Source organism: Oryctolagus cuniculus, chromosome 15 (genome assembly GCF_051225735.1).
Source record: "Oryctolagus cuniculus isolate XC-2025 breed Fujian yellow rabbit chromosome 15, ASM5122573v1, whole genome shotgun sequence".
NCBI lineage: Eukaryota > Metazoa > Chordata > Mammalia > Lagomorpha > Leporidae > Oryctolagus > Oryctolagus cuniculus.
This window is the reverse complement of record NC_142881.1, coordinates 9,232,053-9,256,405: the sequence shown is the minus strand read 5'-3', so window position 1 is coordinate 9,256,405 and position 24,353 is coordinate 9,232,053. Positions and strand designations below refer to the sequence as shown.

General features: G+C 54.8%; 1 protein-coding gene across 19 annotated transcripts in view; it reads right to left on the bottom strand.

Annotated features, from left to right (window-relative positions):
• The window catches only part of FGFR2 (fibroblast growth factor receptor 2), a 104,561-nt gene that overhangs the window by 67,674 nt on the left and 12,534 nt on the right, over window positions 1–24,353 (bottom strand). For 12 of the 19 annotated variants that reach the window (XM_070056997.2, XM_089313372.1, XM_070056999.2 and 9 more), the window contains 3 exon segments: window positions 12,627–12,893; window positions 11,732–11,809; window positions 214–383 (listed from right to left, as the gene is read on the bottom strand). In XM_070056997.2, coding sequence (XP_069913098.1) covers window positions 214–383; window positions 11,732–11,809; window positions 12,627–12,893 — 515 coding nt within the window. 19 annotated transcript variants of the gene reach the window in all.

Here is a 24,353-nt window from a genome sequence, read left to right as displayed (position 1 = left end):
CATACAGAAAACAGACTCTCAGCTTTCGACCCCTCTGTTACGAAAGCCTCCTCTTACAATGGACACACATGAGGCCTGAACTCGAAAATGCCGTCCGGTGCAGGGAACAGCGAACGGTGACCACACGACCAATCCCTAGCTCCCGTGCGCTTTCGGGACTCTGAAGACGAAATATGCAAACGTCAGCGGCCAACCTGGGACGTCTCAGCCTACCTTATAGCCTCCGATGCGATGCTCCTGCTTAAACTCCTTCCCGTTCTTGAGCCACCGCATGGTGGGGGTCGGGCTCCCCCCCGCCGGGCAGCGGAACTTAACGGTGTTGGCGGCCGGGACGGCGTGCAGGCGTTTCTCCATCTTCTCCGTGTTGGTCCAGTAGGGCGCTCCTGTTTTGGAAAACAGCGTTAAAACGCACAGAACAGACAGCCTCCCCTCTGTGAGTGAGCTCCAGGCAGGTAGGATCGTTTTGTTTTATATGAGAGAGGCCCGACGTGTTCCAAATCCCTGGGAAATATTTACATTGGGAAACGCTTTCAGAAGCCACAGCCAGCTGGCCTAGCAGAGGGTCCCTGGAGAAGGGCCGCTCGTTGGTTTATGCCTATGAACGGGAAAGAAAGCATTTAAAACACCTTCTCTCTCTTGTTCTTGGTGCCAGAAAATTATTTCATGTCGAATCATGTTTTAAAACGCTACTTTAAACTCACAGTGACAAAACGCATAGCAAGAATGGCTGAGTCTTCCAAAATCCTATCCTTTCAGAGAGCCACGCCCACTAAATGATCACACACACATACACACACACACACACACACCAGTGAAAACAAGCTGTCCACAGAAGCCACAGCAGTGGAACCACCCGAGCTTTACTTTAGCAGGCAATCAGCAGTATAAATTACCTCCCTAATATGAGAAAACAACCCAGCGAGGCCTCATTAATTTCCCAGCACTTTACATGACAAACCAAAAAAAAAAAAAAAAAAAACCTGTCGCTACATAAAAATTTTAATTTTTTTAAATAATTTTTTTTTCTCTCCAACACTAATTGGGAAAACTCTAATCTCGCCATCACGCGTGAGCTGATAGCAGGAGCCTACCAATTAAGTGTTGTGATTCTCAAAGTCATAAACACAGAGATTTTTTTTCAGCTCGAGAAGAGGAGTTTTTCACTCGCCCCGTTGAGCACACGTGACTCCCAGGAGCGCCCCAGCCTCCATCCCAAGACTGCGGTGAATTCTTCACCTCTGCGCCTAATGGCCAGTGAGCACTGTTGACTGAGTGCACTGTGTTTGCCAAGCACTGCTAAGAGCTTTGCATGCCCAACGCATTAATCCTCACGACAATGCACTGAGAAAGGCGCTGTTCTAATCCCTGTTTGCAGGTGGGGAGACCAGGACCGAGAAACTGAGCTACCTGCCAAGAGCCACGATGCTCTGAGGAGTGGGGCTGGGGCCAAATCGGTCTGACGCCAGAGCCCACGGGCCTCACGCCTCCTGCCCATGGCTAGGGAGAAGCCGCTTCCCCAGAGCGTCGGATTCCACCCCCAAACCACTCTCACGCGGGAGAATGGAGTCTGGACCGGCCAGCCCGGGCCAAGGCACACACTCAACCTCCACGGCAGCCTTGTACGGCAATTTAACTGTTGACGTGTGTGTTCCACCAAATCTGGGCTCCCTTAAAGCACCCATCAGCAGGGCCTGGAACATTCCAGAAGAACGACTTGTAGCTGGGCTCCTTTCTGGGGCAGGCGAGCCCCGAGTGACTGCACACACACTCTGCCACCCACAGGCTGCCTGGTCTCCGGAGGAGCTGTGTGTCTGATGCATGTTTCAGCCGCTCCCCTACTCTGCGGGTAACGACCCCCGCCCCGTCCCTCCTACCACGGCCCCCAGCCAACACTGAGCTGTGGGACTCTCACAGAAAAATCAGGAATGAGAGTAACTGCTTCCAAAACACACACCCCCACTGGCCCATGCTTGCTCTCGGAATCGCGGTGAAAAGCGGAGCTGCAGTGTCTTACTGCGGGCGTTCTTATCTTCTTTCTCCTTGAGCATCTAAATGTCAAGGTGGTGCACAAAGCCAAGTCGCTGCCAAGAGCGGCAAAGACCACCGCTGGGCACCGCACAGGCCAGCAGGGAGGGAGGCAGAGCGAGGAGGGCTGGCTGCATTCTTCCCTCGGAGCCCAGCTGCCTGTGCAATGGGCAGGCAGCTCCCGGAGCCACTTGACTTTGGGTGTCAAATGCCACAAACACAACTCTTCTTTCCCAGGTCCACAGGGAGAACTTGACTCCTATTTATCACAAGGCTCCCAGGGCCTGGCATAGACTGAAATGGTTTCAATAATCTTTCATTTTAAAAGCTTCTACTTAGGGGGAAAAAAAAAAAACTCCACCCACATCCACAGTCCCTAAAAAGAAGCCATTGAGAGCACAAAATAAATAATGAGCTTTGTGGCTACACAAAGACTTTCACAAATCTGACCTAAATGAAAAGCATACCTCATGCTGTCAGGTGTCTGTGTTCATGTCATTTGTTTAAGTAAACACAATGGCCCATTCACTGGAATTAGCTAAATATTAATGTAGTAACTCTTTCAGATAGCATCAATTACCGCGGAGCTGGTCCCCTGGAATGCCTTTTCTTTTTTACAGAAAAGAAAACAACAGATATGGGCTTATGTACCATTAGTTCAAAAAACGTGATTTTTATGTTCTCTAAAACGTCAAAAAGTGGTATTTAGCTTAAGGCACAGGAATGTTCTTCTTTTCCTAAGCCATCTTGCTAAGCCATCGCAACCAGCAATGGAACGGCCCCAGACCACGTGCACGTGTGCAGCCGTGGGCCGTGGCAGCAACACACTGGCAACCAGCACCTTTGTCTTGGTGCCTAAGGAATGATTTAAGGACGAGGGTGACAGAATTTTGCTGGCATTTCTGGCAGGTAGCCACTTCCCCAGGGTAAAGTCTCAGTCATCAGACAATACCCATGACATACGATGGTGCACGGCAGTCGGCACGTGGCAGGACATGGACATCTCGTCCAAGTCCCAGAGCACCAAGGCGGGTGGGGGCACCCAACAGGAATGGGGCACCAACGGGGCCAGGCCTAGGAACCTGGGTTTCACAAGATTCCCTCAACAACTGTCCACGGTGACTGAACACAAAGGGCCAGAGCGCCAGGCTGCGCGGCCTCCCCACGTGGCAACGAGAGGCCACCCCCAACTCTGCCCAAGCCCTCTGCTGTTGTCCCGAGGCCTGCCTTTGCCACATCACGCTCACAAACTTTTACAATGAGTGTGATGCTGGAGGCAAGAAACTATTAACTAACAGTGGTTTGGTTTTTTTTTGTTTGTTTTTTGTTTTTTTCCTGAAATAAGCCAGTTTATGCAAAACTGGAAGAGCCTGGACGATGACACTGCAGAAGAACGGCCTGCAGTACTGGCTCCAGTGTAGCCTTGCTCTCTCCTCAACATCTCCCGCCATTCTTGGTGGCCATCCTTGCCACCATGCAGCCCAAGAACAACACAGGCCAGGCACCTTTGCCAAGTTCCTCTCCACCCAAGGAGGCCTCTTTCCTCCCTCGGAGAGGAGGGAGAAGGAACTGGTTGAAAACCTTTAAAAACCTACACACGCAGAGATGATCTCTGGACACAGTAGCTGCTCACGACGGATGCTCGCAACAGCCTTGCTCAAGATGCACCTGCACACCCAGGCCACATCAGACGGGGTGAGCCCAAGTGTGTGAGCATCAGTGTAACTAATCCACCCTTCCTGGAGTGGACATGGAGGGGCAGGAAGTGCAGGGCTGTGACACAAACCTCGGATGGCACAGAAAATGAATTCTACTCCATCAGCTGGACACACAATGGTCTTGGGGACAGGTATGGCCCCTTCAGCTCCGACTGTCCTGGCCCTTCATATGGAACCTGCAGCAACAGAGCCACGTTCCCCTAGTCACTAGATACCAAGGACGGGCAGAGGGAGGCCAGCGCCCATGGACGAATGCAATCCCATCCTCAAGGCAGACCATCGCTGCTCGTCTCCTCTTCCTGCACTGGGGCAGTCGGTGTACAGCAGTGACAACGCGAAGCATGCGGGACCTCTACTTTAATACAGCAGGAGTCTCCTAAGATGTGGCCGGTTAAAGGCAGATTTATAACCCTACAAAACCCCCCGCAAAGTCCTCCAGCACAGGCCACAGCGAGGATTCCTCATGCTTTCCCTAGATCACGTTGATTGGCATGCACTTCCAACATCTGTACTGAAAAACAGTGCTTTCGGTGTCTGGAAGGGTGCTGCGCCCAGAGGGTCTGGAGCACTGCACGGATGGACGGACAGATGGACGGATGGGCAGATGGACGCGGGGGTGAAGGGATGGATGGGCAGACAGACTGACGACTGTTAAAAGCTTCAGCTATAAAACCAGAGATTGCTCTGATAAGGTCCCTCCTGTTCTAACATTGATTCCAGGTATCTATGTGCTGGGCAGGTATCGATTCTGTTAACAAACGGTAGGGTTATAAGGTTTCTTTGGACCTGGCAATTTAAACTTAATGAGAAACCATGGGCTGCGCCGTCTGTCCCTTGCATATCCCAACACTGGCATCTAAGGTTTATGGTCCACTCTCTCTGGAACCAAAAGGCGAGAACGCAGCCCAATGGTTTAAAGGAGAAACATGGGCTCGTATTACAGCGCTGCACCAGAAGAGACCTTGGTGGCCATCTGGCCCAACGGCTGATGTGACCAATGTCATCCAGAAAGGTTAAGTGATCTGATCGAGGTCACACAGCCAGAGGCCAGGCCCGGGCCAGACCCAAGTCTCCAGCCCCCTGAGCAGTGCTCTTTCAACCACTCCAGGCTGCCCTTTGAACTCTCCCATGGTAATTAAGTCAAAAGTTCAAGATTTATGTGAGCTGTGCACGCTGATGACTGCCAACTGTATTTTTATTGATGCAAAAATAAAAAAAAAAAAAATACAGCCTGTTTCAGCTTCTAGATTAAGTCTCCCAAACTCCCTAAAGCCCCACTAAGGCCTGACTTAAGTCTATAATTAGGGCTTTTAAAAATATCACTAATCAGAACATTTGAATGCTTTGACCTCTGATGGGAGGGTGGGGGGAGAGTGTGTCTGGGAGCAGCCCACAACCCTTGCAGTAGGCTGCAGTTCATCTGTCCTCAGCATAAACTAAGAGAAAACAAATCTACCAAAATATGGAGACGCGAGTGAGGGGCGTGAGAAATCCCATCAAAACCACAACTCACTGGCCAGCGAGCCATTCCATCAAAAACACAGCTTTAGAAAGCAGTGGAATGGTGGAGCCTGCTGGGAGACCAGGAACCTCCTTCTGCCTTCAAACAAAACTCTCCAGCCACGGCTCAGCTGCCCGCCCGGGGGGAAGGAAGGTGCTCAGGGGAACACGGACACCCAAGGACCCAAGTCAACCTTCCGATGAGCTTTTGATTACAGCCATGTCCAACCTGTAGGAGGCGTCTACTTGTGTGTGTGTGTGTGTGTGTGTGTGTGTGTGTGGTTGCTGTTGTTTTGTTCTCTTCACTTTCTGGAAACTTCAGTACAACTGAGAAATCTCCATGTCCCAGCTCAGATACAACCTCTACCAAATAAAGCCTCCGGTGAGAAGGAAGGTGGTGGAGAACGGTTATTATCAGCAGGTTCATGGATGACATGTGCCTTTATCTTCCCAGGTTGCTTCCCAATAAATCGCCCCTCTTTCTCTTGACACACAGCATGGGCATCTGCAGGTGTCAATGGGAATGAAACCGAAATAGGACAGTGCCTTGTCTCTCTCTCCATGCTGGCTACCACTTCCCTCCAGGCTAACAATGGATGCAGCCTTCCAGTCCAGCATGGTCTTCCCTGGAGATTCGTCTTTAGCTGGAGGTCGGGAAAATCTCAGGAACAGACACACGTGTCTCACCTGCAGCCAGGTGACCACTAAGACACCTGGTTCCCGCAGAACGCAAGGACTAGTTGGGTTATATTTGCTATACACAGGCACAAATCCTGAACCTTTCCAAACCTTCAACCTGGACACATTCCAAACATTAGCATCTGAAATGGCAACTTTCTATCCAGAGGGGGCAGAAAAAAAAACAATGTGTTTCACTGCAGGGCACACCAGTCGGCAGTATTTCCTGGCATCCAGACCTGCGATGACCTCACAGGATTGTCCCGCTGGCTTGGGGAACGCCTTCTGCAGGTAAGGTGTGAGGTCATCAGCTAGTCGGCTGCTAAAATACGGCCGGAGCATGCCCTCCACATCTGGGATGCAAGAACACGCCTGAAAGGCGACGGGGGTGGTGCTTGGATGAGTCACAGCGGCCTGTGTACCAGCAGCAGGATGTTAACAGACGCTGTATTTTAAAGGGGGCCTCGTAGTGAGTAAGCTTGGAAAAGGACAAAATAAAACAGATGTTTGACTGTACAACGTTTCAGAGCTTGCATTATGCCGATGGGCACTGTGAGTGTCCAAGGAAGGGCCACAGCCTGCAGTACATTCCAAACTTATTTCAGAATATAACTCACTGTGCACAAGACGTTATCCTGGACCAGGCTCCAAAGAACAATCCCCAGGAAATGATGGCTTGTTTTCTCCGTGTACAGACCAGACCTGAACACCACTATATTTTTAATGAGATCCAGGTAAGACGCAGGTGAGAACTGTAACCCCACAACACACTCCTGCAATACCCACGCGGGATCTTACCCTCAAGAAGCGAGCTGTTGGGCGGCACTAAGCCACTCCCTGCAGTGCCCGCATCCCAGCAGTCCCTGCCGCTCCACTTCCGATCCAGCTCCCTGCTATGGCCTGGGAGAGCAGGGGAAGATGGCCCAAGTGCTTGGGCCCCTGCAGCCACGTGGGAGACCGGGAAGAAGTACATGGCTGCTGGCTTTGGCCTGGCCCAGCTCCAGCCATTGTTTGGGGAGTGAATAAGAGGATGGAGGATTTCTCTCTCTTTCTCTTTTTGTAATTCTGACTTTCAAACAAGTAAGTAAATAAATCTTTAACTAACAAGCAGCAGTAGTGAGCAGCCCCCGAGCAGCCCCCTGGGAGAGGCAGGCCTGAGCTACAGCCACGGTGCCTGTGAGGCAGCGAGACACAACTCATGAATGCTGAGACAGGCGCTGGCCCTACTGTGCAGAGGCGCGCACAGCTCAGCTGGATACGGCAGGAGGGGTCAAGAGCGGCCGGAATATTGCAGACTTTCTGTGAGCATCAAAGGAAACCTCACCATGCACGGATACCAGTTTCATGGCCAAAATTCAACAACCCCACCTTAGTTCGTGACTGCTGTTTCCGCCATTGTCCTTGGCGACCGCGCTTCGTAGACTCAGTTCAGAACCTAGGAAGAACCTGAGCTTGCCTTCTCACACTCAGCCCCAGAATCAGATCTGCAGGAGTCCAGCACGCAAGCAGAGGGGACCACCTTTGAGCCAGAAGATGGGAAAGGCAACCTGCAATGTAGGAGCCCCAGAAAAGGGACGAAACCTCCCCCAGAAAAGCCCCCAAACATCAGCGTCGTCAGCACAGGATCACGGGAGCACACTTGTTAACTGGCCGAGAAAAGAACATCCAACACGCCCCAGGGCCACTCCAGGCCATCAGAAGGCACCAAAGGAACCAATTCGGACACATGGGTGTCTTCCAGGTGGCGGAAAATGCAGAAGGCGGCGCTTCTGCAATTTTCCCTTTTAATCAGGTCAGGCGTTTGACACTCGGGGGGTGGGGGGGACAAGAAATTGCTTTAATGGCAGCATCCCCTTTCCCGCCTTGCCAGTTACCCCAGCCACGGCATTCCTGCGTCCACACAGGCCACAGCTGCTTAATCTCAGCCGCCCCAGGCTGCACCTGTGAATCAGACCAGCCTAATCACACTAACAGATGGCAGAGGCCAAGTAGGCAGCTAAGAACCGCTATCACTTTAAATAGCATCTAATGTTTCAGCGGCCCCAAGCGGAGGCCCCTCCCGCAGCAGCGTCCCCTGGTACACCTAACACCAGCCCGTAATCACCACACAGCACCCACTTCGGGGGCAGAGTCACTGTTATTCGAGAGCTAATTACAAGGACCGTGTTTGCAAGGTGAAGGCACGGCAAGTGCACTGTTGGCTGGCATTCACCAAACAGCGTGCCGCCCCGCCTGGCCCCTGGCAGCGGGCACTGGGTGGTCAGCCGGGGGGAGAGGATGAGACCCAGAGGTGGGGCACGGCAGGGGCGCCTCGGGAATCGTCAGAGATTCGTTCACTGAGGGCCCAGGCTGTGACTTAACCTGTACCCTCCTTCACGTGGGTTCCTGCAAACGCGATTGCTACCACCAGCACAATACAGTTGCCAGGCAGGCCGACGAAACCAAGCTGGCGGAACCCACACGCAGAGCTGCAGAGGACTCTACGGCGTCCCCAGCCCCACCCCCACCATGGCCCCGGGATGTCCACACAGCCAACAGGCCTGCGGCTGAACGGCCACTCTGCCTTTGCACCACAATTTCTGGATCCAGAAAACAAGAACACCTCCTCCTCTCTCCATGGCTTATGGGTGTGCCACTGAGCCACCAGTCAGCCACAGCCTGCTCTGAGCAGCTCCTCAACTTCCTCGCCCCCAGCTTCACGCCAGAGCCACAGAACTACAGAAGCCAGCTGCACGCCGTGCAGGCCAGTGCTTTCCTACGAATTCCTAAGGAGCTCGTCAGAGGCTGCGTAAGTCACGTGGACAGCGTCACTTGACGAACACAGGCACTCCTGGCTACCTCCCGCCCCGCGCAGGCCCCACGTGCAGACCCTACGCCAGTGGCTGTCCCTTGCATCACAAGCAGCCCAGGGCCTCCGAGTCTGTGGCCCAGGGGACAGGCCCACGAGTGTGCACTTGCAGCCTCGTCCCAGGCGACACTGACACCATGGGTCCAGGGACTGGGCTTTGATAACCACCATCCTCAGCCTCCTCCTGCCAAAAGGGAAAAAAAATCACACAAACCTGAAGAGCTCCCGTCCACCTAAGCCGCTGGGAGAGTCCAGGGCAGATCCACATCTCCACCCAGGTGACACACTCAGCACCCATCTGCTCTCCTTCCTTACGAAAGCTCTGACCTAAAAGTCTTTCAACAGTGCCGGGACAACTGTGCATCCCTCCCCCCCCACACACACAAAAATTCCAAACATGGACCTATGCCGGTCATAAAAATTAACTTAAAATACCCCACAGATCTAAATGCAAAACATAAAACTACTAACACCCTTAGAAAACAACGCAGGAGCCCATGTTGCGCAGGGATCAAGCTGCTTCTGTGACACTGGCATCCCCTGCGGGGTGCTGGTTCGAGTCCCAGCAGCTCTGCTACCAATGCAGTCTCCTGTGAAGGTCACTGGGAAGAGAGCAGAGAGTGGACCCATTCCTCGGTTCCTGGACACCCACACGGGACATCCAGATGGAATCTGTGGCTCCTGGCTTTCAGCTGGCCCAGCCCTGGCCACTGAGGGAGTGAACCAGCAGATGGAAGATCACTCCTCCCACCGCCCCCCAACTCTGCCTTTCAAATAAATTTAAAAATCCTCTTAATACAGAAGCTAACAGAATAATCTACATATGCTTGGGTTTGATGGCTTTTTTTAGATACGACACCAGATTCATGCTATTAATCCATGAAAAAATTGACAAATGGGGCTTCATGAAAATTAAGACTTTCAACTGTGTGAGACTGTCAGAACGAACAGAGAAGCCAAGGACTGGACTTTGCAATTGACATAGGTGACAAGGAACTGTTATCCAAAGTATACTAAGAACTCTTAAAACTCAACAATAAGAAAACAACCCACCCAATTAAAGAACCACAAAAGCTCCCAAGAGATACCTCAACAAAGGTACCCAGATGACAATGAGGCATACAAAAAGATGCTTCATTTCATATGTCACGAAGCAAACACAGCGAAAAACAAGATATCGCTGCCTGCTCACTAGGACGGCCAAAACCCAGAACGCGGCCAACACCAAAGGCTGGCGGGGAGGCGGAGCCACAGGAACGTCCATCCACTGCTGCCGAGGACGGAAAACGACTCGGCGGCCACTCTGGGAGGCGGCTCAGCGATGTCCTACGGCTCTACACATACTCTTTAGCACACAGGCCTGCAAGCGCACGGGCACTCCCTGGTACCCACAAAAAGGAGCTGAAAACCGAAGTGTACACAAAAACAGGCACACAGATTATTTATACAGCTTTTACCGTAATTGTGAAAACTAGGAAGAAACCAAGGTGCTCTTTAGCAGGCGAGCGGAGAAACATCCAGACCGTGGGAGATTATTCAGGGCCAAACAGAAACGAGCTATCAAGCCACGAGAAGACGCAGAGGAAAATCAAATGCATCTTGCTACGCGAGAGAAGCCAAGCCAAAAAGGCTGCGTATGCATCCATTCGGCGACGCTCTGCCAAGGCCAAACTATGGCGATGATAAAAAAACAAGCAAAATAATCAGTGGTTGTCAGGGGTCACGGGTGGGGGGACAGGTAGAGCACAGATTTTCAGGGCAGGGAGGCCGTTCTGTATGATGCCATAATGGCGCACACAGCTCATTATACCTCTGTTCAAACACAGCCCAGGTACACCACCGACGGTGAACCCTAACGGAGACCAGGGGCTTCGGGTCACAATGTGTCAAGGTAGCTTCCTCCATGGTGACAAACGCTGACCCAGGGGAAGGCTGTGCCTGTGTCGGAGCAGGGGCTTGATGGGAAACCACTGTGCCTCTTACTTTTGCTATGAATTGTAAACTGCTCTAAAAAGTGCTGTGGTTTTGTGTTTAAAGCCTTAGGTCTTACTTAATAACTAACTGTCTCAGGATTTAGGCTGTCTTTAAAGTTCTAAACTGATAAAGATCCATTTGAGAAAATACAGAATATATCCCATAAGCCAGGGACCCAATGATCACTGTGTAACCCCAGTCGGGCCGTCAGGGGACGCTAGTCATACAATGCTTTCGTTTCTTTCCAAGCGTTCCTGGCACTCATTCTTCTGAGCCCTGTGCAATATTAACTCACTTAATCCTTACGACGGCTCCGTATTATTCCTTTCCCCTTTTACAGTTGAAGAAACTGAGGCACAGAAGTTAAGTGAACAACTCAGAAGTGGTGGAGCAGGACTCGGACTCACTGGCCAGCTCCGAGGGGCCACACCACGCGCTGGGGCACCACGGAAACAGCCCATTAACTGCCCTCAAACAAGCGCACAACCCTCAGCTCCCCCCAGCCCCAGCACCCACGGCACCATGGGCCAGACCACTCTCACTGTGGGGGCTCCGCTGTGCCCTGCGGAGGGGTTTATCAGCAGCACCCCTGTGGTGCCACTAGCGCCCCTGCTGCGACCACCAAACACCCCCAGTGTCCCGGGGGCGGGCCAGGCAGTCACATCCGGGTCTTCACACAAGCACAGTCCATGGTTACAGAGGAAATCGGGGTTCTACCATTTGTACAGCTCCCAACAGCGAGAGACCGAAGGGAAAGGGGAGAGTAGGGAGAGAGGAGGAGCAGGTGCTTTGACACGAGAAGAAAAGACAAGCAGTAGAGCGAGGTGCACAGAACGCTGGTTTATTGTCAGGTCTGAAGGTCAGGAGGGAGACAGAGCCAGAAGGGGCAGGGGCCCTGGGACACAGCAGGGCGTCGAAGAGTGGACAGAAGGCAGGAGCAGACCAGGGCTCCCTCCACGCGCTGCTCTCTCGGCGGGCGGCTACTTACTCTTGCTGTTACTGTTCTCACTGACAAAGTCTTCGGCGCCGTCCGTGTCGTCCTCGTCATCTCCAGAAGAGATGGCATCTGCATTGGAAAGAACAGACCCATGGGTGTGTTTTCGCAAGGCCAAAAGTTGCCATTGGCTACACCGCGAATCCGGCAACCCAGGAGCCCTCACGTGAAGCCGAGACCGTGTTTGGTTAGGACAGTTTTAATGGCTTAAACAGTCTCTCCAGGATGACAGTCTCTAGGATGATTCTCAGGGCTTTCTGCTTTTGCGGGATTTCAACACGCTAGAAAATGGGGTAAGTGAACAAGCAGTGGTCAAGTCCCTGACAAATCTACCAACTGTGTAACATCCAAAGACTTCTGTCCAGTGTAGCCTTGGCGTTCAGGGTCCACTTCAAGAAAGGAATTAGACCCTGTGAGGGCTGAGCCCCCACGTGGCCCTGCTCACTGCTGGCTTCACATCCTGCGAGCGAGACTTTAACTCGGCCTCAGGGTCTGCTCAGAACCGCTCTGCAGGTGAGGGAAACCCAGGTCTTAACGAGTGGACCTGCAGTATTGAGCTTCCACGTTTCAATCCTGTATTCTAAACGCCAAGGATGCAAGGGGTACTTTGGGGTGTGTGTATTGTGGGGGGTGGAGGGGCGGGGGGAGTCTGCGTGCACTTGCACAAAAGTCTTAGAAAACAAAAACGCTGCTCAGCGCACGAGATCTCCGTCATTCTTAGTGACCAGCCTCTCAGTGCACCAGGTCCCACGGAAGGATCTCAAGCAGATCCATAACGCACGAGGAAGCTGGGGGCTGACATCCCAGGAGCACATCTTGGCCAAAAAAACATTTCAACAGGAAAAACGGCTGCAGAGAGGAGAGCGCGTGGTGCTCGGGGCCAACTCACCTGTGACATTCACCATGAAGTACCAAGTGTCACTGTCTACAGTCCTAGCAGCAGTACAAGCATAGAGGCCGGAGTCCCTAGGCGTGGCGCCTCTTATCTGCAAGTACTCCCCAATAAGCACTGTCCTATTGTTGGGCCCCAAGTGCACCCCATCCTTAGTCCAACTGATCACGGAGGCATCTTTCAACAGGCAGCGCAACTCTAGCGACTCCCCTGGCGCGGCCACGTACACTTCCGGTTGAGAGATTTGGTATTTGGTTGGTGGCTCTGCAGAAAGGCGGGAGAGAGAAGACAGAGACAGATGGGAAGGAGGGAGAGGAGAGAATGTCCAACACAGGTCAGCGGAGGCCCCTTGGTCCCCAACAGAAGCTGGCTCTGGTTTTGCAAACGGCCCCAGGAGGGCCCCTGGCTCCCCACTCCCCGGGCAGCCAGTAAGCAGCTCTGGCTCCCAGAGCAGACTGAGCACCAGAAACAGCGACCGGAGGCCACACCCAGAAAGGCCGCCCGCCCTGAGTTTCCACCTCGGTAAGGCTTTAAAAACAAACCAAAACCCAACTGGAAGAATATTCCCCAAAACAACATTGAAGTCCATTGCCAACCCAAAGTCTGTTTGCTAAACACCTGGGAAACCCACAGTGGCACTTTTGATTTGTAATAATGTTGCACTTTACACACTTGTTCCTTGAACCTGACTGTGTGTCACAGCCTCTCCATCAGCTCTTTGTGCTACACTGGGCCCTGCCATCACAGCATCAAGTTTCTTAAAATGAACCGTCTCAAACCCAAGGGAAACCGACGGTGCCTGTAAAAGCCATCTGCCCCTGCCGCCTCCAGGCGCTCTCTCAGATCCAGATCAGGAGGCGTCATTCTGTGCTGGGTGAGCTGGGACACGCCGCTTTTCTCAAAATGCTAACATCCTGGAGGCCTCGACCACAACCAGCGGAGGGGCCGTCTCCAGAGTGCGCTGAGACACAGCCCTAAACCATGCACCCCTCGCCCCGCGTTACAGGATCCGACCCTGCCCGCCACACAGGTCTGGGGCCCCTCAGCCTTCCTCCTGCTCTTCCCTGGGTGACCCAGGTCACCGGCAAGGCTCACACCAGGAGGAGGCGCTGTCCTGCCCCCGCACCACTGGCCACTCTCTCACTCCTCTCCCTCCCCCCCAGCACCTGGACCACACTTCTTGCCAACAAAGCCCGCCCGTCTCCCAGAGGAGACTCCCAGCCCTCCATGGAGGTCTCCCATCCCTGTGCGTCCCCCGCTGACACAGGTCTGCTGACCTCAGCGAACATCAACTCAGACAACAAATGCCACGCAGGGCAAGATGGACCCAAGAGGATCCAACACACGCAGCCCCTCCAGAAGAGGCCCCAAGAGGCACAGCCCAAGCTGCTGGCTGGACCCATCGGCCCAGCAGCAACTTCCAGCCCTATGGTGAGAACCGTGCATGGTACGCAGAGTCCCGGGGCCGGAAAACAAGGAACTGCCCAAGGCTGGGACAGCTCCCGAGCGGAGCGGCATCACAAGGCGATTGTTCTGCACAGCCTCCGTTCAGAACAAGTGGCCCACAGGACTCCAAGCTAAGTCAAGTCTTGCTTCAGTCCCCACTGTCCACCGAGTGCATCTGGTCCCCAAAAGCCCTGGGGACAGGGCAGCTGACAGGGCACCCCTGCAGGGGCACGCAAGCCAGGAGCAGCCCACATGTCAAACAGAGCAAGCCACAACCAAAGGGACACACACAAGCCCTGACACAGGTAGGCCGCATCTCCGAGCGGGGATTTTCTTTGCTCAGTAAGAATTTAATGAGGGCCTACTTCATTCTGTATGCTCTGGAAGCAGTGGGGGAAACGCCAAGGCCCTGTACAGGTGGAGCTTCTATGCAGAGGGGGCGACAAATATAAAATAGCGCACAGTCTCACTGCTTAGGAAGAACAAACCCGGCGAGAGAGCGGCACCCCCACAGACGACGGGCAGGGGCTCGCTCCGGGGAGCCAGATCGGCCTCTGTATAAACAACTTCACAGGAAAGCAGCCACGCGCCTCCGTTTACGGCTCGTCCAGGGCCGCTTGTGTTGCAGGGCAGAGATGGGTCGCGGCAACGCAGCCTTCTGGCCGGCGGAACCCCAAACACCGACAGTCCTGACTTATGGAAAGTGTCTCAAGTGCCATCGTGGGAGGTGACCAGAGAAGGCCTCACCAAGAGCAGCCAGGGCACAGGGCACGCAGGACCAAGTCGGAGAGACGCTGGGGACTTAGTTGCCAGGTGCTCAGACGGGTGCTCCCAAGGTTGTTTAAGTCCTAACTGGACTGAACGGAACAACAAACAGAAATATTCTGAATCTTATCTGGAATAGAAAAGGGAGAGGAAGCGGCTGGTGCTGTAGTGTAGCGGGTTAAGCCTCTGCCTGCAACACCAGCATCCCATACGGGCTGCCCCACCTCCTATCCAGCTCCCTGCTAATGGCCTGGGAAAGCAGCGAAAGATGGCCCAAGAGCTTGAGCCCCTGCCACCCGCATGGAGACCCGGAAGAAGTCCCTGGCTTCAGCCTGGCTCAGCCCCAGCCGTTGCAGCCACTTGGTGAGCAAACCAGCAAATGGAAGACGAGGATCACCAAGAAGCCCCCACCACCTGCAACATGAGGCAGGAGGCTGAGGGATGCTGTAGGGACAGGACGGCTCGGTGAGTGAGTATCACCCTGGATGAGAAGAGGATGAAGCCCAGAATCCCAAGCCCCCTCCCCGTTCCTGTTGACCCACCACCGGCCTCTGTTTCCCCCATGGCCCCGGGATTTGCATCTAGGCTCCAAGGAGCCAGGGAGGAATGCGAGCCTGATAGGGCACAGTGGCTGTTGCTCTCCAAGGCTGACAGCCTCCCCAGGAGGTGAGGCACTGCGAATTTCAAAGGCTAAGCAGGGAGGGTGTGGATTTCTAGTTCAAGACACAAAACCACTTTCTCAATGGGCTCATGTCTATTGGACAGTGAAGATGACGCTGTAGGAACCATGTGTTTTATTTCCAGGAAGCCGAGTGAAAATAGTCAGCCGCTTTCCAATGAGATGCAAAGCTTCAAGGATGGCAAACAACACCCCGTGCACAAGATAATGATGTGTGTACAATCGAGCCTCCAGCCAGTCACCACCACCCCACTCTCCCTCTCAGAAGTGGTCATTTCACAAAAACCCCCACTTGGGGGTCAGTGGTTCTTCAGCAAACAAAGCAGCTACATCCCTGGCGACGGCTATCCAAGGAAGACCTGGAGCACGCGCCAGGGAGAGGGGAGAATGGGCGAACAAAAGCAAAAGAAAGAAGATACAGGGAGGAAGAAATAAGAAGAAGGGAAATTTTTGGAGAAATAAGAAGGGACGGATATAAGGGGCTGGGGAGGGGTGGGGTCACAAGTCAGGCAGTGACAGAAGAGCAAATCCACTTCCTCCAGGACCACCCAGAGGCCCCCCATTTATGGGTTCCTGCACACGGGCACACTCAGAGATACCAAGAACAGGGAATCCCACAGCCGGCCCCATGCCCTGAGGCCATGCACTTTCCGGTGCCTCAGGGGACTGTACTGCCTGTTCCAGCAACCGCGGTACCCAGGACACTGGCCACATCGCAGTCAAGTTCACTGCACGCTGCTCCATCGGGAGCCCGCCCATCTGCCCACTCCCTCTGACCCCAGGGATGCTGCGTCTGGCCCACCGTGCCACCTCCCTCCCTGCCTAGCATCCTTCCCCTGGCCTGACCACTCCCTCTCCCCCAGCTCCCGCAGGCCGCGTGTGTGCGCTACAGGGCAAAGAACTGCCTGGGAAACCCAAACAATCCCTTTTACAGTAACAGGAACGTCTCCTGGGTCAGCCCTCCAGGGCCACAGCAGCCTGCTCACCTTTGCAGAGACGCCTCCTCTGCTCCCACCACAACAGCAGCAGAAGCTTCCAGATGCTCTTCGCTAAGCGCCAAATGGTCTCGCAGAGGCCTCCACAGCCAGACGATACGTTTCTCCCACTTACCACGATGTAAACTCAAGCCCAAACAGAAGCCAAGCCAGCAGCAATGCAGACACACATACCAGTGCTGCAAGGCCCTTGTCACTGCTGCCGAAAACTGCTAACCAAACAAGCTGACAAGTTGACTTTCTGGAAGGTTCTGCCTGCTGCAGCCACACCACAGGGTCAACACGGGCAGGTCGTGGTGGGCAGGTTTCCTCGCACCCACTCGCATTTTCTCTCGCAATTTCACACCCGTGAGTGCTGGGATATGATATTCTGGCAGCATGGACAGCTATGTAAAACTATGTAAAAAAAAAAAAAAGGCAGGGGTTCTTCCACAGCTGGTCACAAACTCATGGCACAGACGAGTCCCGTGCCCAGAGCCTGTGTCCAGTCCCTGCCCTGCCCTGAGTCCCTGTCCTTCCCCACACTCCCTAAGACATTACCCCCTGGGAGCCAGGAGTACTTCAAAAAGTTCATGGAAGATTGAATTATAAGATAAATGTATTCTAGTGCAAAAACTGTTTAATCCATGCATAGTTATCTCATAACATGGATTTTTATTTACTATTTTATTTATTTGAAAGGCAGAGAGAACAAGACAGAGTCAGAAAGAGAGAGACCTTCCATCCGCTGGTTCACACTCCAAATGCCCACGATAGCCAGGGTTGGGCAGGGTCAGGCCAAGTGGAAGCCAGGAGCCTGGAACTCAATCCAGGTCTCCCACGTGGGGGGCAGGGACCCAGTACTTGAGCCACCACCTGCAGCCTCCCTGGGCGCACGTGAGCAGGAAACCAGAGCCAGGACTGGGACCGGGGACCCCAATCTGCAACGTGGGCACCCCAAGTGGTAGTACAGCCACTGTGTAAAATGCGCACCCATAACACAATTCTTCACCAACTTTGTGAAAACCGCTCACAGACATGGAACCCAAAATTCTGTGCACCAAAAAAACGTATCTTTTAACTCAGTTGTCCATGCACTTTTTGAAGCCCCCTCATACAAATTTTTTTAGAAGTTTTATTTAGTGATTTCAAAGGCGGAGCTACAGAGAGAGAGAGAGAGAGGCAGACACACAGAGAGAGAGAAGTCTCCCATTCACTGGTTCACTCCCCAAATGGCCTCAACAGCTGGGGCTGGGCCAGGCCGAACCCAGGAGCCAGGAGCTTCCTGTAGGTCTCCCATGTGGGTGCAGGGGCCCAAGCACTTGTGCCATCTTCCGCTGCTTTCCCAGGCACATTAGCAGGCAGCTGGATCGGAAGTGGAGCAGCTGGGACTCGAATCATCACCCATATGGGATGCTGTCGCTGCAGGCAGTAACTTAACCCACTGTGCCACAGCACCAGCCCCACCCGCACAGAAATTTAAAACTAAGGCAGGCTAGACATTCAGCACAGTGGGTAAGACACTACTTAGGATCACAGGGCCTGGGTTTGAGTTCTAGCTCTACTTCCAATTCCAGCTTCCTGCTAATGAGCGCCCTGGGAGACATCAGTGATGCCACCCATGTGGGAGCCGTGGATCGAGTTCCCGGCTTCCTGGCTTCAACCTGATCCTTCTCTGGCTGTTGCTGGCATAAATAAAATAAATGGGGTCTCCAGCTGGAGAGAGGGGGAAACTGAGGCAGGTGAGGGTAGAGGTCACGCTCCCACTGCGTCATCACGCTGACGTCACTCTCTGGAAGCTGCAGGAGGTTATCCCTCTGTAAATAAACAACGCGAGGACTCCCTGCCCTGTGGGACTTCACGGGCGCGTCCACAGTGTCGCCGGGAGGGCTGGGAACGGTCAGCTATTTCAGGTAACGCTCCGCGTTGCCAAACCAGCGATAGCAGCACTTCAGGCTGTCACTTTTTATAATGTTTGCCCATAAACCTTTCCCGTGTGGTTTTTGAAATGGCGCCCAAATGCAAACAGAGAACAGATGGGAAAGCCGAGCCTTGCCCTGTCCGATGCGTTGCAGGGAGAACGGGTGACAGATTTCAAGTGCGGAGCCAGGAAGAAGCCGGCTGTGCCCCCGGCGCATCCAACCAGGTCCAGTCTCACCAGGAAAGTTGGGGACTTTCGGATGCCGAGACAGTGCCGGTTCCGGGCATCGAGGGCTGGAGGGTTGTCCCATTCCCAGACACGTTCCTCCGGGAAGAGAGGGAAAAGGAAAGAAATCCCCAGACAGATTCCTCCAGAAGAAAGCAAGGGGAGACAGGACAGGCGAGGAGGGCGGAGAGGCAGGTGGTGATGGACACAGCAGCAGCAGGGTCTCGGGGCCACAGACAGGGCTCCCACGCACAGCACGAGTAGTACAATGGCCGTGGGTTCTGGCGGCCTCCCAGACGTGCTGCTGCTAAGTATCACGGCCGTGGGAATGCCAGGTGTCCTGAGAAGAGAAACCGGGGCAAACGTCCCGGCAGTCACACCGGAAGCACAGCGGGTGGGTGGCAGTGTCCTGCCCAGGGCCCAGGAGCCCACCCTGGCCCTGCTGGCCTCCACGACATTCCACAGTGGCCACACAGGGGTCCTGGTATGAAGTCACCACTGGCTGAGACCCACTGGGCATCCACAGGGACAGGAGGCAGAGGCCCTCGGACACCCATCATGGCAGGAGGAGTTATTAAAAACCCAGAATAGAGGGAGTCCAAGCAGACAGACAGACAGACAGATGACACCTGGCCTGTCCAGGACCAGTCTTCAGTAGTCCAGCTGCACGCTCAGCACAGAGATGGAAAGGCGGGGTGGCGCCCACAATGACGTCACAAACAACTGACTTTGACCCTGACCACGGGGCTCGCACGTGGGCAGAAGGACGGTGGCGTGTGAGTGGCGGCTGCAGCTCAAACACCAAGCTTCTCCCTCCTTGGAGGGAAACAAACTCCTGACACCACACGGAGGCCTTACAAGGCCAGGGACCGCTTGTCCATGTTGGGGAGGAGTGGGTGGGGATACTCTGCATACAGGGGACAGAAAGAAGCCTGTGCCACAAAAGACAGGTAAGTGAGCAGCCTGAAGGGCCGCAGCGGTCTCCCCAGGCCAGCCGGCCAGCTGTCCTACCCACGCACGCCCTGTCACCAACACAGGAGCCGGTGACAGCCACTAACAGCCACCTGTGCAGCAGCCTGCCTGCCCCAGAAACTCGAGACGGCCTCCCCTTCCTCTCCATCAGAGGGGATCAGGGCTAATGCTTCCAATGTGGGAACCATTAAAAATTATAGAGGTAGGCACACCCTTCATATAACTCGGGGCTGTCCTGGAGAAACACGGTGAACTGCTCTTTGCATCGGAGAGAAATTACGCTGTTACCATGAGAAAAAAGAAATGTCAGAAAAGTGCCCGAGAAAGTGGCCGAGTCCCCGGGATCACCCGATGTTTGGATCCAAAGTGGAAATCTTCACTCCGTATGTTGTCCACACCCCCGACCTCGATCCCGGTGTTTTAGGAGGTTAATGACAGCGCTCCCCAAAAGAGACAGAGGCTCACGGGGAAAACGCTCTCCCTGGTCACATGACTACATGCAGCTCGCACCTCCCTCACCACAGCAAAACTCCACGGGGCGGGGCGGGGGAGAGTGGGGGCGGGGTTAAGAAGCCACTTGGACACCTGCATCCCATGTCAGAGAGCCTCCGTCAGAGCCCAGCTCTGCTTCCACCCGGCTTCCTACTACTGAGCACACTGGAGACAGTCATGACTCCAAGGACCTGGGCCCCTGCCACCCACATGGGAGACCCAAAGGGAGTTAGTTCCTGACTCCTGGTTGTGGCGGGGCCCAGCACTGGCTATCGTGGGCATTTACGGAGTGAACCAGCATATGGAAGATCTCTCTCTCTCTCTCTCTCTTCCCCTGTCTCTCTCTTCCAAATAAAATGAAAATACTGAAAACCTCCCACTGGACCAGTAAGACACAGGCATGAACTCAGCAGCATCTGCACAAAATCCCTAGATACTGGCTGCTCCGCTTGAGCAAGAACTGCGAAACCGGGCCGCAGCTCCAGGGACAAGGAGAGTCTGTGTCCACGGCGCCCGCTCACCCAGGCCCTGCGCCTCCTGCCTCCCGCAAACGCACCTGCCACACGCGGCAGAGAAAGCTGGTACTTCCGCAGCCCTGCTGGGCCCCTCGCTGCTGCCGTCACGGCGGCCCTGCAGGCCCACGACGGCTGGGACCATCAGAGGCCGACTGCACGTAAGCCTCACGACACTCAGAATAAAACCAAAAGAGCAGCTCGGCACGAGCGCGGGGCTGCTCCAAGCCACAGACGGCTCTCTCCTCCCCCTCGCCCCTTGCCTCACCTGTCCTCACACACCCCACCTCCCCCAACACCCCTGTCCTGCCACTCCGCCTGGCAGGCTCCTATTCGGGCTGCAAAGCCCGGGTCCCTCTGGACAGCCTGGCTTTGTTTACCCCTGAGGTCCTGGCCAAGCTGAAGCTTGCCTGCCCCACCCATCCAGCAGCCGCTCACTGAGCCTCTGGAGGGGCCGCTGGGCACAAAGACCGCCACTTGGAACCTGCGGGGTCAGCAGGCTGCGGCGAGGGCAGAGGTTCTGCAGGGCCTGGGGTTTCTAGGAGAGGCTGACGTGCTGGCCCAAGGCCCTGGCTGAGTAAAGTTCACCTCCGGGAGGGTCCTGGGACAAGACTTCCAAGCCTGTCTCTCCCAGGCCTGAGTCATGGTTTACGGAACACAACGGCCCCTCAAGGTCAGCACAAGGACAACAGCACAGGCTGGCTGGGAAGGCCTCTGTGTAAGCTCTCGAGGAAGGGGCTCAACTGAGAGAAAGCACCTGCCACCCAGGGAAGCAGGTGCCCCTGCGGCTCAGCCACCCAGGGCCCTGTCGGCAGGTGGCACCTCCAGGCGGCTTCTCCCAACCCCACGAGAACCTCAACTGGCATTCCTTGGACTACAAAACAGGATTTTCTTTCAGGTGAACAATCTGTCACATTGCATACCTGTCAGTTCCCTAGGGGAGGACTTTTGGAAACTCCCACGGGGGCTAAACATCCAAGATCTCGTGAGATGCATCATTATCGGCACCCATGGCCGCACCTGTTTGATTCATTTGGCGAGGGGCGTGGTCTGGGGCTCATTAAAATACCAGCTCCACTCATCCTTCCAGCAAAAACACAAGGGCCTGGCACAGGCCGCATACATGGGGCCTTCAAAAAGTCCCTGGAAAAATGGAATTGAAAGGTGGTGCAAAAAAATGCTAATCCATGCATGGACTTCTAACACGCATTTTTCCTGATTCCTCATACACATGGATTTCACATTTTTTTTTTGCAACCAACCAAACTTGTCTTTTAATTCCATTTTCCACGAACTCTCTGAGATCCTCACATACTCATGGTGCAAGGCACAGGAACACCTCATAGAATCCCCAAGACGCCAGCAGGGCTCAGGGCTTCAGTGACTGACACAGCCCCAAAGCATGCTGGGAATAACCCTGCAGGCACCAAACCAGAGCAAGGAGGCTGAGAGTTGTGCCTCCCAGGGTCCACAGGCCGGAGGCCAGCCTTCCGGTGAGCTGAGTACATTCCAGAAGCCGTGTCCAGGAACAGCCACCCTTGCATGGGTCACATTACCTGCAGCTCCCAGCACCGACCCGAGCCTGATACAACTCCCAATAAACGGCCCAGCCTCCAGTGGGTACATTCGCCCTTTACGTCCATAAGTTCAGATCGATGTCCAAATCCTGTCTGACATTTTCCCAGGCCCTCCCTGCTAAGTACTTTCTGAATAAAGAAATACTTTTAAAGTGGAAGGGGGTGGGAGGCCAAGAGTCGCTCCAGGAGGGCAGGGCTGCCTCCAGCAGGGACCTTCTGGGGGCATTGTTCAGCAAGTTTATTTAAAGGCCTCGGATCTTTATCCTCTCAGCAGGACCCCAGGTCCAGTGCTGGTTCAGAGGCTGCAGATGCAGCGCCCCAGCCACTTGCAAATGAGGGACAGCAGCTGGAGACTGGGCGACAGATGGCCCTCCTCCCCTGAATGGGTTTGGTCCTGCTGCCCAGGGCTCAGCGAGCTGGGCCCGGCCAGGGGAAGCCGGGCGGAGGCTGAAGCCCTGCTCCCTGGCCAGGGGAAAGGACCACGCACAGAGGTGGCCCCGAGTCCCTCTGAGGAGCGGCGGGGAGTCTGAGGTGGGCGGGCCCCGGGCCCAGCTGCTTTTGCACTGCAGGACAGGGGGAAGGCCAGCCAGCGCCACAGGGATCACTTTTCTCTGGTGTTTCGCAGAGAACCGAAAGCCTCCCCTTCTCGGGCTCCTGTGCCAGAGGAGTGAAACCCACATCAATTCAGGAAATTCCAAATTAAGACCCGGGCGCCACCACAGTTAACCCCTCTCCCTTGTCCTACCCCGCGTGTGTGCACGGAGGTAAAAGCTTGGACAAACCAACCAACCCTGAGGAGCTCCCTGTCCTTGGCAAAGCCTCTTTCCAACCCCACCCCGCCACCCCGCCCTGAGCATCTGATCTCAGTGAGGTTCCCAAGCATCCTGGCTACCCACAGACCAGGCGGGCTGCCCTGCCCAGGCCTGGCCGCCCAGCCCTCTGGCCATATCCAGGCAGTGCCACGAGCAAAGAAGTGATGGTGAAGGAGCCAGCCAAAATGACCCAGCTCAAGTGCAGGCTGGCAGCCCCTCACTGGCCACACCCTCTCAGCAGCGGAAGTGGGCTGCACACCTTCACCCCACGGCCAGGTCCACCTCCACTGACAGGTGAAGCCAGCGACAGACCAGGGACAAGCAGGCAGGCAAGAGGGCTGGGCCCAGTCAGGCCACACGGGTGACCTGGCTGCAGGGTCAGGCGGGTGCCCCGCTCCTGATTTAGAAGCGCAACCTCAGAGGCATCACAGCCAGGGCCTGGGAAAACCCTGCGGGTGCCGGCGCCCTGCAGTCCACCTCTGGGACTCAACCTGTCTGCCTCCCAGCACCTCCTCTCCACCCAGGACTGGGCCCTTCATGATGCGGTTATTTGCCTGAGGCCGGCCTCCCTGGCTTGACGGGTCTGGCCACTGTCCTCTGCTTGTCATTCTGTCCCCACACAACCAGCACGTAGCACGGTCTTAAAAAACTGGGGATAACGAATGAACCCACACCCTAGGAAGTCACTGCAGTTTCCCTGTGATCCCGAAAGCGCATCTGTCCCGAACCCTCTCGACTCTGCCAAGCGCCAAGGCGGCATCACACCCAGGATTGCAAGTTTAAGGGGAAGTGGCCCTGTCTCCTTCCAGCCAAAGTTTCTACAACTTCCTCCTACTTCCAGCCCCTGGGAGACCCCCTGTAGGTGACCGGAGCACAGTTCAGTGACTAAGTCAGACCCCCACGCACCCCTGCAGCAGCTGGGATCAATCATAGGTCGCTTCAAAAAAGAAACAACAGCAAAGTGAACTTTGCTTTCCTTAAGAACGGGCTCCACTCCCCTGGCCTCCTTTTCTCCTAGGGACGCCCCTCCCGGCCGGGGCTGATGGAAGAGTAGCCCTTTTCCTTCTTGTTGTCCCCCCCACCCCCAGGCTCTCTGAGTCTCTGCAGGGAGGCGAGCCTCAGAAGAAGGTGGCAGGCCTCCAGCACGGGCACGCCGGGGGCACAGGTCCGTGCCAGGGCTGCAGGGGGAGATCTCCCACTCAACTGCAAATCAGAAATGCCAGGAAGATAAACTGGACGGGATATCAAAGCAGCGACCAAAAGCGTGTGTTTGGTGCCGCCCAGGGCAGTCCTCCAGAGGTGGTGTACACACGGATGGGCAAAAGCAGGCCGGCCGTCTCATCCCCACC